Source organism: Triturus cristatus, chromosome 4_1 (genome assembly GCF_964204655.1).
Source record: "Triturus cristatus chromosome 4_1, aTriCri1.1, whole genome shotgun sequence".
NCBI classification, from domain to species: domain Eukaryota; kingdom Metazoa; phylum Chordata; class Amphibia; order Caudata; family Salamandridae; genus Triturus; species Triturus cristatus.
In genome coordinates this window covers 801,908,467-801,925,322 of record NC_140585.1, presented here as the reverse complement: position 1 = coordinate 801,925,322, position 16,856 = coordinate 801,908,467, and the positions used below count along the sequence as shown (strand labels likewise).

The window sequence follows — 16,856 nt, the reverse complement described above, 5'->3', positions numbered from 1 at the left end:
CACCGACCTAGCCCTTGCCGAAGTCCCCCGCATCCACAGAGCTAGAACAGGGGGCAGATCCTTCTCCTACATCGCAGCCAAGACATAGAATGAACTCCCCCTCAGCATCAGACGAAGCCCTACTCTGCAAGTCTTCAGAAAGGACCTCAAGACCTGGCTCTTCGGATGACCTCAGAGCTGCCCGAACACCTCCCCCACCCAGCGCCTTGAGACCCTTTCGGGTGAGTAGTGCGCTCTATAACTCCCTGATTGATTGATAACTTTTTTTCAGCTCATTTAGCCATCCTGATACTAAACAATATTGAAATACATGTGAAGCCTTCAGAAACGGCAGCGCCCTACAAACAGCTGAATGCTCATGCTCCCTGGTATCCGCTGGCTAAACAGTACCAAAAGAAAGCTTGAGCAAACCTTGATGAAGCCAATTCTTTTTTTAGTTTCGATCCAGATTTTTTTTTTACTTGCATCAACATTTTATGTGAAGTTCAGTGTCAAACCTGCATGCTAAGAGTGACTTGGTACTTGTTTAGTGGACGAGTGCATATTATTAAAATAAGACAGCTGTACAGAGGGCTGCAAATTGTAGCTTTAGTTGCCAAATATTTGTATTCACAATATATACGCCTTTATTACAGGTAATAAACAGTGAAAAGTAAAGTGCTGCTCTATGGGTTTTCAGCATTCCATTGGTTTCAATTTGAGGATTTCTCCTCATTTCTCTTCCCCTGCCTTGCCCTCTTCTCTTCTTGTGCACTCCTCTGACAAGACTGCTATCTGTGACCCCGTTGAGTAAGAGAATTTGGACAATGCAAGATTCCGGACATGGGTAAGTAAGGAACGGAGGCGGTACAGATAAAGAAGAGGTAGAGATAAATCTGAGGTAGGCAGAGAAGTAAAGTATATAGAGAAAGATGAGGTAGCCAGTAGGAAAGAGAAACAGAAAGGGGAAAATGTAGGGAAAGAAAGAGAGGTAGAGACGTAGGTAAGGTTTAAAAGTGAGGTACAGAGAGAAGAGCGAGGCACAGGACTAAAGTGCTCCAAGGGAGTGATGTAGAGAGAGCAACAGTGGACCTGGAATGACTTTTAGAGAGGGGTTGCTGGCCAATGCTGTCTCTTTACGAAAGGCATAGGGGATAAAAGTACAAAAAAGCTGCCAGAAGAAAAATATTGAAAGGGCCCCTTTATTGTTCATACTCCATCTACACTACTTCGGGCTCTATGGTGGCGCTGCTGCACCTCCTGCAGCCCTAGCTCCAGCGCCACTGGGGAGTGGTAATGTAGAAAAAGAGATGAATTAGAGAGAGGTGAAAGCAGCGATAGCTAGAAGAAGACAAAGATAAATGAGGGAAAACAGACGTGGAAGAGAGTGAGAGAGCAAAATGAGAAGAGGTATCAAAAAGCGGGTCAGCTAAACAGAGAAGTAGAGAAGAAGGAAAAGTAGATGGAGGAGTTAAGAGTAGAAAGAGAAATGTGTAGAGTAAAAACACGAGTTGAGGGACATCCATGAAAGATATAAAGAGAGTCGAGGTTGATAAAATATAGAGTTATGAGATAGAAAAAGAGACCGTGAGGTAGACAGATCTACAAAGAAGGAGGTAGAGAAAGATGGTGGAGGGGTGACTTACAATAGAGGAGGAGAAGAGACGAGAGCAGCAATGTAGTGTCTTAGTAGATATGGCTCTGTGCTGCTCTCTCCCTTTTAGTGCAGCATGAAATAATAGTAAATGTTTCCGTTAAGCATGCTAAGCTGTCAAATGAGAAAAAGAAGCTTGTTTTTATGCTCACAGCTGTTATGGAAGGAATGTTGACTGTTCCACTCACTGTACCAGGGGTGGTGGGTGACGGTCGGGGCGATCGTTGGGTTAGTGAGAAAGGTTGGAACCCTGGGCAACTGCCCACTTTGCCCATGCCTTAAAATGTTTCTGCCTATCTCGTTGACAAAGCTTTAGATACTTAAAATTCTAAATTTTCACATAGAAAACTGAACAAGAAACGGGATGCATTGAGAGACAAACAAATTGCCATTTGCTAACTTCCAGGAACCAATGGACTGTGCACTAATAGACAGGTCGCAACTAGTGGGGGGAAATTGTACACAGACGTTTTGCAACCAGGTGTTACTTCTGTGATTCCATCAATGTACTTATAAATTGCATCATAAAGTTACCATTCGCAGGGCATCCCCAAATGTTCTGCATAATGAAAAGTAATTAGGCAGATTGCAATTTGTGACTCCTGCCTGTGATTTGTGAGAGAGCGAGGGTTGCCTACCAGGGACAGCAGACCTCTGTCCCTGTGTTTGCATTCCCAAGCAGGATTTCCTTAAAGGAAATGATGATGGTTAAAAAAAGTTTTCTGTTTGGGAAGACAGCAAGGAGAGCCGGATCACTGCCTGCTTCTAGGGTCACCCAACAGGACACGCTCCAGGGGAAGTTGTGCAACGTCCTCTTTGTGATTCAGTTATCAACTTTTATGAGATGTCGGTAACCTTTTCTATGATTTGCGATCAAGACTTTGGTCACTAACCACTTATACATCTTGTTGCAAAATACATCACAAAAGAGAAAGACTTTCACATATTGCAAAAAGGGTTTATTACATTCAGAATGTTTTTTCGTGGGTACAAGCCCAGTGATTATGCGAATCACAGGGTTTGCAACCAGAAAATGATTTAGTGCATCAGGCTTGAAGTAACTAAGCTCAGTAACTGAAGTCAGCGGCGGAGTCACTAAGCTCCCATTTTGTATAGCAGTGCAATGCATTCGTTTGTCAGAGGGTGACTTTCAAGATGGTTCCAAGGGTTCAATCTGAGACCAGTGATCTTCAACTTCTGAGGATGTGCTGTCAGTAGTGCGAGTGAGTATGCTTCAATGTTAAATAGTGAATATGTCAGTGGCAGAAGGTGCTGGGAAGCAAGAATGTGAACTGATTGCAAAAGAGTGGAACAATTAGAAACAATGGGAAGCAAGGTTTTGGGGATGTTTGTGAGGATCAATAATATAAGCAGGTGTCTGTTACAGCTGGAAAGACAGTCTTCAACTTAAGCATTTTTACATTGAAAAGGGGAGTACACTGAGGATCAGGTGTTGTGCACATACGAGGGTGATGGGGGCCTACCAAACAAATTCTGATGCATTAGTAGTCTTTGTTACCCGAGTGCCAGGAGGGCCAAAGAGAAGACCCACTACAAGTTTGGTCCGCTGAGCCCATAGGACTTGTCACCTATAAAGATGTGGAAGATTTGGTGTAAGGGAGGCTAGACCTCCTTCTACTGACCCAGTGAGAAGCATAATGCATATGCACACATGACATCCTCAGAAGGGTCAGGCTAGCCTCGACACAGGAGACCATCACACACAACAATCTCTGTTGCTACCAAATGCTGACAAATGGCTCGACATGGAAACAGACCTATATTAAGTAAGGGGTCTAGACCCTATCTGAAGTGGGGAGGGAAACGGGGGGAGAAACATTCTCCAATGAGATGTGCACTACTGGTCTGATGAACAAGAGGGGAAAGGAGGACTTGCACTCATTTACAAAAAAGCCAAAGCTGTAACAGCAGAGTGAGAACCTGCAGAGAATTCATGGCCACCTCAAGAGGGACAGCTCGTGGGCCGTTTGTTTTCATTTGAAACCACCTGTAATTTTATTATGCAGTATTTTGGAAGAGCAAGCAAGTATTTAGTCCGTTGCCACCAGAACAAGTGGGGCATCCTGACAGGTTATTATCTACATTGACCTGGCACACTTTTAGATAGGAGTTCTGGTACACTTTCTTGCCAATCATGTCAGAAAACATGTGCTACTGTAGAAGGCAGAGGGCCATAGAACCCCAGCAACTGGTATGGAGGCAAAGACAAATGAAGCACTGGAGTCACAGCAAGCACTGGCCGGGCTGTACCTGGCACTGCCAGGACTGAGTTCAGAACTGGAAATGATGCCAGCTTCTGCTGCACAGTGGCCTTGCAGAAGACTACGAGACCCCTGCTATTCCACGGGCTATAATCCGAATCGCCATACGAACATGTGGCCAAGTAATTTGGCGAGCTATGGAGAAAAAAAAGTGGAGTACTTGGAATGGTCACAAGCAATGCTGGTCCTCCATCTGTTTGCAATGTGAAATGAGTGTGTTCCACCAGGATGTCTGGGTCAACGTGAGGCATTATCCTGAACCGGGAAGATTGGAAGAGAGGGAGAACCCACGTCCAACTCAAGACAGGGGGCTTGACACGAAAATGCTCTTAGTTGGACATTCCGATTCGAAGACAACTTCTTATGCAGCACCACCCTTGCGCCCAGACAGACCAAAGGGCCTGAATTCCTCATCCACCTTTTATTCCGTTCTCTCTTTTGTATTGTGATGCGTGCTACAATAGGAAAACTTCAGCGCGCTAGTTCAGAGCAAAAAAAGTGCACTTTATACACTTTTTATTAAGTGTTTAAGGCAAGGATAGTGACATCTGTTAGGTCCTTATTTTACCTTGAGTCAAAAAGTATTTGCTTCAGCCACTATTACTCATGCAGCAAAATTTTGTAAACTGTGCTTTCTGTTTTATTTTTGCATTAGCAAACATTTTTGTAATTTGGTCCTGATCATCAACAAATTACTCACATCAATGAGATCCGATAGGTCGTGGATGTAATACTTGAATACTGAGGCATTGCTGGCTTCGAGGGTTAGCAGGTACTCATTCCGTGCCTTGATAGACTTGAGCTTGTTCTCAGAGTACTTAGCTTGGCGCTGTGAAGGAAAACGCAAAACAAAATAAAAATGGTAAATGGGCACTCATCATTACAATGGATTGTACATAGAAGGATGGATTGTTCGAGTTAAACAAAACTCCCTATAGAAACAGAAGATGCCCTTTCCTCCAAGAATTACTCTTGATCAGAAGTCTATAAATCCAAAATCAATTATTATAAATATACTTCTCCTTAAGCTGCTTAGGGGGAGGATACAGATAGGCTTCCACTAGGGCTTATCAAAATAAAATCCTATGGCAAATGTTCTTTTCAGGGATCTGCTAGCCAAACACATACATAGCACTTTTTAGCATGATTTCCAAAACTTGCAAATTATATAGATAAGGAAACAGAGGCACAGGGGCATACTGCAACAGCATTTCAAGACGTGATCTAATGAGGAGAACAGGATTGGAACTGAGGCCTTTGGGTTTCTTAGTCGACAACAGTAGTACAGAATGCCACTTTACGCTGGGCCTTCAAGACTTACTTGTGACAAGCACAGGCTTCTTTTAACTAAATAATTTGCCAGACTTTATGCAGCCTTATCAAATGCCCAGTAAGCACTCTGTCACACGGCTCACATCACCGGCTCTACAACCAATTTAATGTCTCACAAGGAGCACAGAATACAGATGGCGTGGCCTACTTTCAAAGCACGGTCATGTCATCTACCTCTCTATTCAACTGATTCTTCCCCCAGATGACCAGCAGTTTGGGGCAATTAGCATTCCATCACTACTTTCCGCTTAATTAAGAGTATGAGATTTGGAGATGCAAAACAGGAAGAGGAATTCTCTGTAGGTCCCATTTTATGCAGAACATATTTCAAGTGGAACGCACCAGTCCACCGGAGGTATGCATATGGATCAAACTTAACTTCATGTGTAAGATAAACTGTATTTACTCACAAAAGAAACCTAAAAACAAAGCAATGCTCAGTTCAGAAAACATTCTACAATTTACGTATATGTTCTAAATCTTAAAAATGGAGAGTGTCTACACTATCTTGGAATCACAAACTGTACATCTCAAAAACAATAATACCTTTCAACTATTTTGAAAATACAATCAATGTTTGAGCTTTTCATCTAAACAATTAATGTCAAAGATTCCTCCACTGCGCCAACACCGTGTTTTGAAAAAAAAACCAAGTTATAACTCTTTCTATCTTACATTGGCTTAGTACCGAGTAGTAAAAAGCGCAATAACTACACTTTTCATTTCACACTACAGTGCCTCTTCCAAGACAGTGTTGCTCAACATCCCCTGCGATAATTAGCAGGTAGCCATCCAGGAGGTCACTTCTCATCTAAGGATTGTGAATACCAATTAAATACAACACTCACAGTTTACTAGAGTTTCTAGCACATTTAGTAAGTATGTATTGCCAGCCCCCAAGACAGCTCAATGTACCAAAGAGGTTTCACAATACACATTTAATATTTCATAAATACATTAATTAAATATGATAATTCTAAATGTTGTTGAATTTTTAAGCCAGTAGTCTGAGCTCTGTCAGCACATTTCTTTGGCACAGCACAAATAACCAAACTACTAGGTAAACAATGCAATTGTTTCCTGCATTTCCATTCCATTCAAGTTGGTTATAATATTGCCAAGGGAAGTCCAATGTTTGATTTTTAGCATTTTACTTATTTTGGGGTTTTCCCGCTCACATACCACCAGTCTTGACTTATCCATTTTGCCGTATGAAGAATAAGATTTACAATTATCCTCTGCAGGGTGCCAAGCGACAAGCTTTTTCCAAATGATCTATCAGTTGAACTGGACAAAATACCAAATATAACTCCCCATTCCTGCTTTCTGTGGACCTTTGAATGAAAGATCAAAGCATTAAATGGCATCTGGAGAATAGCAGAAGGGAGTTTAAGAGCCCAGGAAGAACAGGAGGAACTGAGAACCTTTGTTCAATCCATTTTATAGGACTTTTTCCATCGCTCTGGGTGAAAGAGAATATCTCAGAAGAGGTGGGATCTGCAACCCGCACCACAGAGAGTTTTCCCAGGGTACTGATAAGAGGTTCTGCTTTGGAGCACCTGGCATGATAAAACCTCTTAATGCCTGGCATGCTTCTCAGTTTAATACCGCAAAGAGAATACACCAGGAAGAGGAGGGAGCCTCAGCATCTTCTGCTCCATCCAGACTCTCCACCCTAGCGACAGTCTTCCTCCTAAAGTTGTTGCCACCCAAGCAAGAGATGCCTGCCCTCTTTCCGGAAGTTTGCGTCATATTGCATGAAGAGCAGGAAAGTTATTTCTGTTGTTGAACAAAGTGCAGCAGCAAGAGATCGCAGTTGGTTGTTCACCACCCAACCATCATGTTCAGAGGATATCAAAATTAACAGAGAAAGCCTTTTGGCTGAAGTAGGTATAAACATTTCACTGAGACATGATGGTCTGACTAATGTTTTTTGTTTCTCAGCCTCAAAACATGCTGATATTACCCTAATCACTTAGCAAAACATGACGACATGCTAAACTCACAAGTCATCACCTTGACAGTAGAAGAGTATGCCATACCAGTCATAATATAGTGTTCTCAGACTGCCTGAAACTTCACGCTAGGTAAACAGATCCACTGAGCTGTTGTGATTTATATTAATGATCAAACAAACATGTTGATACGATTTAATTTTTGTTCATTTGAATATGGTGGCATATTTTTTTTAGAAATATGTCACGTGTTATTCAATGTAATTATTTTATTGTGATGAAATATAGTAGCAATTGGAAAGAGATACTATAGGACATGGATATTATGTAATTTCAACAATGCATAAATAACAAGGTAGTGAAACAATGTAGTCTGTTCTTTAATGGAATACGGTAGCATTTTCTTCGACACGTTGTCTATTTCCTGGCACTTTAGTAACAGACACACTTGGTTAAAAAGAGGTCTGTTTAGGCCAAACACTGTTACCAATGTTAAAGGCTGTATGTTGGGTGAACGTCAGTTGCTTTTGGAAGAGTATTTTCTCCACTGATGCTGCAGAGACCCCGCCACATGTGCAGTCTCACTGGGGGTGCTGGATCATGATGGGTGATTGGCAGTGAACATTTACATGCATGCAAGAAAGTTCCTTCTCTAAAGGAAGTTGACCACACTCACTGTAAGTTTCAAAAAATCTTTATTCGCTCATAAACACATACATAATTTGTGTGTCAATAAAGATGTTTTTGCAACTTACAAACTGAGTGGGGTGCTGTCAACTTCCTCTTAGAGAAGGGACTTTCTTGTATGTTACGGCCAGCCTGACCGCCGACATGCAGCCTGAATATCAAAACCTGAACATCGATGGCTCATAATATCTAAACCGAAATAGCAACAGGTGAGTTAGTATTCATTTTCTATCCTTAACTCCACATATATGTGACTTTGTGGTTATTTATCTTCGAGGTATATAGGTGTGAAGTTAGGAATACTAAATCTATACTTCCATACGTGTACGTACTTTTCGATACTTTGTCCCTGGATATTCTGTACTCTATATTCTTGTACCATGAATTTCTGGGGGTCGATAATCCATTGTACAACCCAACAGGCAACATGGTGCATTCTAAGGTGCTCGCATTATTGGATATTTATAGACACGCGGAGCCATTGAAGGAAATGAAAAGCTGTTGCCTTCAAAGCTCTCGAATCACATCCTCTGACCTGCAGCTCTCCAACACCGCTGGTCCTGTGATAAGCGGCTTTCCTCCAGGTAACACACACAAACAGAGAAAATTACAACTTTCAGGACTCACTTAAGTAATCAAAACACCTGTTTATAAGAGGTGCATTAAGACTGGCTTAAGAAAAGTAATATTATATTAGCTTATCCACTAGTGTACACAAAAAGTGCAACTGGCATACATAATCGATTCACAAACAGTTTGGCAAAAAATGGTGACTTTTTAATGCAGAAAATGAATTCCTTAATGAAATCATACGAAGCGCCCTGGAAGACCTCCTACGCCAAGGCTTACTTTTTCTTTCATTTTCTCAATCTTCTTCACAGAGCTGCGCCTTTGGTGCTTGTCTTCCAGCCGGATATGGAAGGCGGGGTCTCCTGACCTGCCAATCTGCTTCTCTTCTTGCTTCTCAGCTTCTTTGAGCTTGCTTTCTGCGCTAATGCTCTCCGCATGGTACATGTGGTACGTTTTCATGACCTAGGGATGAGGTAGCAGATAACTATGAAAATCAGAAATTCTGAAAACTCACACAGTTAAAAAGCCTTCAATACTCATTAACGTAGTTGAACTGAACTAGACTTAGTTCACAATATTGAGTTGCACAATGCATCAGCGAAGTAAGCAAAATGTGTCAGGGGATTGCGGAAGGTGATGCAGTGATCAGATGCAAGGAAGACATGTCATCATAGACAGAAACTGGACTCTGCCACTGAAAGACAACTTCAAATATGCACTGACTTCCAGTGGCTTGCTCTGATGTGGTAGATGTGCTTGAGTCTAGCAGTCAGATTCGCAAAGATATCTCCAGTGTATTTTACACTTTACACTCAAACAAATAATGTATGCAGGCAAAGGTTATACACAATTCACAAAGATACAATACATTATAAATTGTTAAGTCTGAGCGGGTGCGTAAAACCGGGTTTCCTAGGCTAGCCGAGACCCCACAGATTCGCAATCCACCTAGAATGGGTTACCAAGCACAACAAATCTATACCCAAATTAACCAAGTGTAAGTAGAACAAAATGGTGGTAAATTGCACCAGCCACTTCCTGTTTTTGAAAAGTGTATAGGGTGACAAAAGCCAGAGGAAATATGTCCTCCTACCATCCCAAACCTATATTGAACAACAAATTATATCTGCCAGGAGAGCACAAACTCACTCCCTGGGAGTAATATCAGTTGGATGGTGAGCTTCTGTCCTCAGATTAATTCATCACGGAGGCAAATGCTTCAGTTCTTCTTCATACTCTAGCCAAGAGACTTTCACTCTCTCAATTCTTCATTTCATCTTTTTTTCAGAAAACAACTTAAAACTAATGTATACGATGAAAATCTGTGTTTGAAAGCCTGCTTTGGCCACAGACTTTGAACAGCTCAATGGTTATGGTGAAAATCACTCCAGATGCAGTAGCAGGGTGAAGGGTGAGTTCAGGAACACGCAGGATCCTTACGAATAAAGCGGAAGATGAAGTGCTGTGCCCAAGTTGCCAATTCTGCAACCAAGTGACTCGTGATCCAAACTCTGCTTCTTCAAACAGAGTAAATAACGTTATCTTTCTGACCTCAATTTCCTAAACTCCAGACACTGGGAAAATATGCAAGATCAGAGTAAAAAGCAGCCAAACATGTCAAGCATCTCCATGCCCTCGGGTTCAAACCACAAAGTATCTGATCTGTGGGTGGTCAAGGATCAGGAAAACTTGGGCGTTTCATTGGTTTCCTTTGAAGAAGTGGATACTTTTGCAAATGTTATGTTGGATGTACCACATTTTCTCCAGAGCCCGGTCTCCCTTTCTTGCTAGCAGCATTCACAGTAATAATCAAAAAGAGGAGAGAGGTACGTTGTGGACCTGGCCTCTTGTGGGAGATGAGTTAATCAGAGAAAGTCCACCAGGGTTTAGAGGTAGAAGTTATTCCAGATAGTTCCTTAAGGGAAAAGACTTAATTTTCTTAAAATAACTCTCACTCACCAAAAGGCCCTTTGGTGGCATGCTTCATCATTGGGTTCTTCCCGCTGCGGGACGGGGCGTGCTGCAACCGACGGAGAAGTGGGAGCCCTTTTGAGAGGTGGGGCTTGATTGATTGATTGACTATAAAACTAAGGTAGGAGTGGACAGGGTCAGTGAATAGTGAACAGAAAGTTAAAAATACCTGACCACTAGGAACATACACTTTATTTAGTCTAGTGGCTGATATGATTGAAAAGAGGTTATTGGGAGGAGCACAGAATAATGTATGTGGAGACTCCAGGTCTACATGTTTCAAAGCCTGCCCCTACAGCTTTTTCGTCAGGACTGAATAGAGTTGATTTCTTCAAATCACTCCTAACAAACAGGTAGGTATGTGCACTCAATACCTATATAATGATTAATTCATTTATACAATACCCAGTAGGTATGTTGCTTCAGGAACCACCTAGTATGATGGTCTTGTTTAATTCATATATTTTTATGAGATATTTGATGCCACATGAGCTCTGAATGGGAGGGGAGGGACGCTTCTAGTCACACTTGCATGAAAGCTACTCCCTCTCGCAGCAATCTCTGCCTGCCCGTGGCTCCATGGATATCCATGTCTTAACAGTGCTCCCACGTCTCCGTCGGTTGCAGCACGCCTCGTCGCGCAGCGGGCGGGAAGAACCAGATGATGAAGCATGCCACCAAGGGGCCTTTTGGTGGGTGAGGGTTATTTTAGGAAAATTAAGTCTTTTCCCTTAAGGAAATATCTGGGATAACTTCTACCTCCAACCCTAGTGGACCTTCTCTGCTTAACTCATCTAGCAGCATTCACAGACATGTCCCTCTGAGTATCTTTCACTTGGCCTTATCTAGGTTTGTTTCCATCAAGGAACGCACTGGTGTTGTAAAGCTTTTGGATTGCTAAGTAGTAAGCTCTGTAACTCTCCTCATCTGCATTTGAAACAGGAATTTCACCTTCTAAAAATGCAGGCATAGAGTGAGAACCTGGTTATTAGATCCACCTGTTTAAATCTTTACCCAGTTTGCTATCACTTCTGACATTTGGCTCTCTACAGCGCCATGTGACCCCACTCCGGGTGTACATTGCACTTAATAAATGGCCTTACAGAATAGAAACAAATAGTTTTCTATTCTGTGGAAGAAAATTGAACTTTACAAGAGTAAAGTATATGATTGCTACACGGCAAATGCTGAAACATTGTTCAATCACTTTGGCTGAAGTCTGAACCTGGGTCATGAAAGTTGGTAATGGCTAAGTACCTGTACTGCACAGTGCCCTTGACATGCACAGAAAGGGAATAGTGGATCAGGAAAACCAAGCAGTGGTATTCAAAGGTGTGCTGTGCGTATACACGAGAACTGGAGGTTGACTCATTGCCGGTAGAGAGGATGATAAGGGGGACTGATGTTATGAACACCACAAGATGTTGAGCGGAGGTGGCAAAGTATGACTAAAAACACACTTATATAAATTGAATTAGCATGTTAACTGCAATGTTTAAATAAGTCTAGACATATTTAAACATTTCCAGTTTAAAAGAATAATTGTGAAACATGTTGGTGGGGGACGGTGACTTTTTCTCATGGGGGGGTGCAGGGTTACAAATTTTGAAGACAACTACTCTAAGTGATATTGCATGACTTGTAAAAGCTTGTGACAAAATTTTGACTTAGTTATTCTATGTGCTGTAGGAAGTGCCCAACACTCTTAGACAGATGCCTGCAGCTATTTCTCTTACTCTGGTAGAGGGTCTTTCAGGTGTCCTATCTGCTTCTGTGCTTCTCAAACTTTGCCACAGATCTAAACGTTCCCAGTGGTGTAGCAAGGGGGTAAAGCGGTTCACCTCGGGCAGCATGAGTTTTGGGGGCAACGGCCTCACCCCCTTCTGCTCTTACCTGTGGCTGTCGCGGGTGGCAACGGCAGGAATCCCCAGCACCCCCCTGCTCTTACATTGCAAACTCAGGGAACACCACGGGCAGCAAAAGGCCTAGCTATGCCACTGAACATTACCATTTTGTCTCACCTGGAAGCAGCTTAAGGCAAGTGAGTTCATGATGTTATGTTAGACAAAGGGGCCTAATTTAGAAGTCAGAGGAGGGAATACTCCGTCACAAAAGTGAGGGATATCCCGTCCGCTGCATTACGATCCCCATAGGATAGAATGTGATCGTAATACGGTGGACGGGATATCTGTCACGTTTGTGATGGAGTGTTTCCCTCTCCCGACTTCTAAATCAGGCCCATAGTTATGCAATCTCTCGAAATAGATCGGTCCTAGGGAACACAATTGTAAGTGATGGGATTCTTATGGCTGCCAAACAGCCCTTGGGTTTCACTGTAGGAGATAACCGGAAGGAGATCATTGATCAGCAGACGCAATTGCAAGAGAACATATAAGTGGATGGGTGACGGGGAACAGAGGTATTTAGAAGTAATTAGGGGGTTCATACAGATGACGAAGGCTATCGCTACTGGAGAGAAGGGGTGAATGAGTGCTTTTGAAGCTATACAACAGAACCATAGAGCCCCTGCTAAAATATCAGAACAGTTGCTCTCAAAGGAGATACAAAAAAGCCTAAACAAATGTACCCTAGCAGTAGTTGCACTCTGATATTACATGTAATGAAGTCACTAATTAAAAATTGAAGTTACGGACAAGAAATGTACTTGAATGTGTGGAAAGTTACTGAAAACATTATACAGCTTTTTAGAATAAGATTGTTTTTTAAGGATGAGTGCTTATAAGAAAAACATTGAGATCATGCATTATGCATTGCAATAACTATTCAATAATTCATGTGTTGTGTTGTTAATTAAAGAAGTTGAATGCCTTTTGCTGTTTTGAAGTGGAATAGCAGGTTGTCACTGTCCTCGCTGCTGGGAAGCAGGGGGTGTTCTTAAATGCCAAAAAGCTCATCTGCATTTCAAGCACACTGATGTCCATCCAGGGTAATGGCTGCTGGGCGCAGTCGTGTGCCCTTACTATCTCCTAAAAAGCTAGCGGGGTGGAACTGATGCCTTTTCAGAGTAACCGGAGAGAAGCATTCCGCAGACTTAATGTTGTGTGCATACAGCAGTATCCTGAATACCAAACTATTTTAATAGGCACCACTGTAAGACTGAGAGGGTTTGAAAATCAAGGGCTCCGAGCAAATCACAGAAATAGCTAGATTGTGAGGGCCATTTGTTCCCTTGACAAGGACATAAATTCAAAAAATTGGAAGGATCTTGGACCATATAATTGAAAAGGGCTGTATTTTTTCTGTAGAGGATATGATGGTAGCGCAGTGAAATGTTAAGATAGGTTTGTCTTTTAGCCTAGAGAAGAGCCCGATGCAGGACATGGATGCGACCTAGAGAAGAGCCCGATGCAGGGCATGGATGCGACCTAGAGAAGAGCCCGATGCAGGGCATGGATGCCGACTAGAGAAGATCCCGATGCAGGGCATGGATGCCGACTAGAGAAGAGCCCGATGCAGGGCATGGATGCCGACTAGAGAAGATCCCGATGCAGGGTATGGATGCCGACTAGAGAAGATCCCGATGCAGGGCATGGATGCCGACTAGAGAAGATCCCGATGCAGGGCATGGATGCCGACTAGAGAAGAGCCCGATGCAGGGCATGGATGCCGACTAGAGAAGATCCCGATGCAGGGCATGGATGCCGACTAGAGAAGATCCCGATGCAGGGCATGGATGCCGACTAGAGAAGAGCCCGATGCAGGGCATGGATGCGGACTAGAGAAGACCCCAATGCAGGGCATGGATGTGCACTAGAGAAGAGCCCGATGCAGGGCATGGATGCTGAAAACAGTGGGGAGCAGAGCGTAATAGATCAAAGTCATCTGCCTCAAACACAGATTCCTTTCACTTAAAACAAACCTGTGCTTTATGAATTAATCTGCCCTCCTCCGAAATACTCGACCACTCTAGCCTTCTTGAACCGTCCAGCTCTATGGTCTGTTGCTCTAGTTATGCTAGTCTAGAGAAGCTCTACTGACACTGTGTCTGCTGCAACATGTTTGAGTATGTTCCTCTCCTGCTCTGTTCAGCCTGCTCATGTATGTTAGAAGCCTCTGTTTGTAGCAATGCAAGCGTCTCTGTGTGTGCGCGCATGTCAAACAGTTCTAAAGGCAAGTCCATCTCCATCATGGCTATGTCAGGTTAAACACTGGCGGTCTCAATGATATCCAGCATTCACAGACATGGTTTGCCCTGCTTTGCACTTGTCAATGGAATGCAGCTGACAAGCCTAGGCAGCTTACAAAACTCAATGGCTGGTTAATTTCAAGCCACGTACATTCTATGGGGGCTAGAAAACAAAGAAATCGACTAGTGCACTCTCACAATATTTCACCTGTGAACACGCAGCAGGAGTAGCTGCACCCCTCCAGCATAATTTCTATCTGCAATTTCAATTGAAAACATTCCATACATTGGGTCCTTCCATTTAACAAATGCAGCCTTATTGCTGTACGCTACTTGCAACCTATCAATGTGCAACTCTATCTAGCCTCCAGAATGGCTATTGATTGGGCATCAAGTGATTGTCCAAGGCTTGAAGCTAGGTCATCATTCTGTCAATGCTGGCTTGTCCCCGTGACAGAGGTTGGGTTTCCCCACTTAATGCTTGCCTGAGACATCTTCGGCAAGATCACATTTGCCGCATCCGGCTGGAAACGGAGATGGCCGTCTCACCTCATGCAATTTCAGCTGAAACATTACACCTTATCAGCATTTCTGCTGTTCTTTTAGGCTGTGCAGCATATTTCAAATGAAGAAAACAGCAATATTACTTCTGAGTTGATTTTATTTTGTGTACTTGTAAAGAGGCGATTTGTGCCTCTCCGAGCTGCTTTAATGTTTCAAACTTGCATTCCTTTCCAATTTTACAAAAATCTTTGTTTTGCAGATTTCCTTTTCAGTCTGGAAAAGACAACATTATTTCCCTTGTAACTAAAAACCTAAACTTGAGACACACACAGAGTCAGGAAATGAAAACTAGAAAATAAACTACTATCCAACTACTACAGGAAGCAAGGTTGGACTGGCCCATAGGGCAATCAGTCAGTTCCCCATGGGCTGGTCTGACAGGTCAGAATGTGGACGGTTTTTAGCAGTGTGGGGCCTGTTTTATTACCAGGTCGGCTTTTTTTCTGTTGATGTCCCTATTATTATAACAAGCATTGCCTGCAGCTAACACAAATGCATGCAGTCTCCCAGACCTTGCAAAGGACCCACACTGCGTGTGTTTACAAGTTCAAAACTGGGCTGATTCCACTTTTTTATTGATTTGGATTGCTAATCAGGGGCACTTTTATTTTGGTTCCGAAGCCTAGATTTTTGTCCCAGTTTGACCCTGACTGGAAGACAATGCGGACAAGGGGTACAGACAAAATACGTATTGTCCTGATGACTTTGGAAAGTAGAGGGGCATTTATGAAAACACTTCGTGGCAAAGCATTGGGATAGTACTCTAAGGCAGGCAGCTCTCTGTGCTGCAGGCATGATGCACCATGCATGCCACAAAAATAAATTACAACACATAAAAATGGCACAAAGTAGCTACATCTGCGGCTAACCAGCACACAAGGCAAAGATCAATAGTGTGATGATGGGAGTGCGCATTTGAGTTACACTAACACTAAGAAGAACTCGCAAGGGCACGGAGATGGAAGCTTTACCTAACTACACAAATCTAACACTCCCGAAGCTGAGAACATATAATGCACATGGCACCCTAATCCATTTATCTGATTAAGAAAGCTGGGTGAGGACCATGCTGCCAAGATGGCCTCCTAAGTAAGCTCCACTCTGTAGGATGAACTTCCACTCCACTGGTGCCAACGAGTGGCATCAAAGCGGTCATTGGATGCTGACCTGGGCACAGGCCGGGGGCCAAGAGAGGAGACTGCCAGGCAGCACCGACTCTCAGCCTTGTATCTCATAATCCCGAGAGTCAAGTCCAGCGTGGCACTGGGTTTTCCTACTGGGGCCTTGGTGTGTATTTAAAGAGTTTTAGTAAGTCTGCCGGATTCTTCAAAGATAAATAGGTCCAGAGACTGAAATGCATGCGGTCGTCAGTGCACAGCACAGAACCTAGACTGGCTACGGTCCAGGAGGACCAGGAGGAGAAATCCATTAATGTATGCAAGTAGAGTGGACCCCAGATAGTCTCAACTAGGGAGAAGTAGGTGGTCTCCAACTAAAGCATCGCTGGGCAGGCAGAAAAGCAGTGGAGGGCACCTTAAGGTGTAAAAAAGGCAGCATCAAGTGGCTTGCAAGCAATGACAAGATTAAACAATTGAGTATTTAAGTAAAAGGAGGCAGCCACAAGCAGATCACATGTGACATTCGCCCCTCCCCGAAAAGTGCGAGAGCCTGACAGACTGGAAGACTGCTCGGTTTGGGAGAAATATTGTATTATG

At 43.1% G+C, this 16,856-nt stretch overlaps 1 protein-coding gene across 1 annotated transcript in view; it reads right to left on the bottom strand.

Moving 5' to 3' along the window:
- Window positions 1–16,856, bottom strand: part of SRGAP1 (SLIT-ROBO Rho GTPase activating protein 1) — a 497,889-nt gene that overhangs the window by 145,035 nt on the left and 335,998 nt on the right. The window contains exons 5-6 of the mRNA XM_085653404.1: window positions 8,739–8,921; window positions 4,616–4,744 (exon numbers count right to left, since the gene is read on the bottom strand). Of these exons, the coding sequence (XP_085509530.1) occupies window positions 4,616–4,744; window positions 8,739–8,921 (312 nt within the window). The remainder of the gene's footprint in view (window positions 1–4,615; window positions 4,745–8,738; window positions 8,922–16,856) is intronic.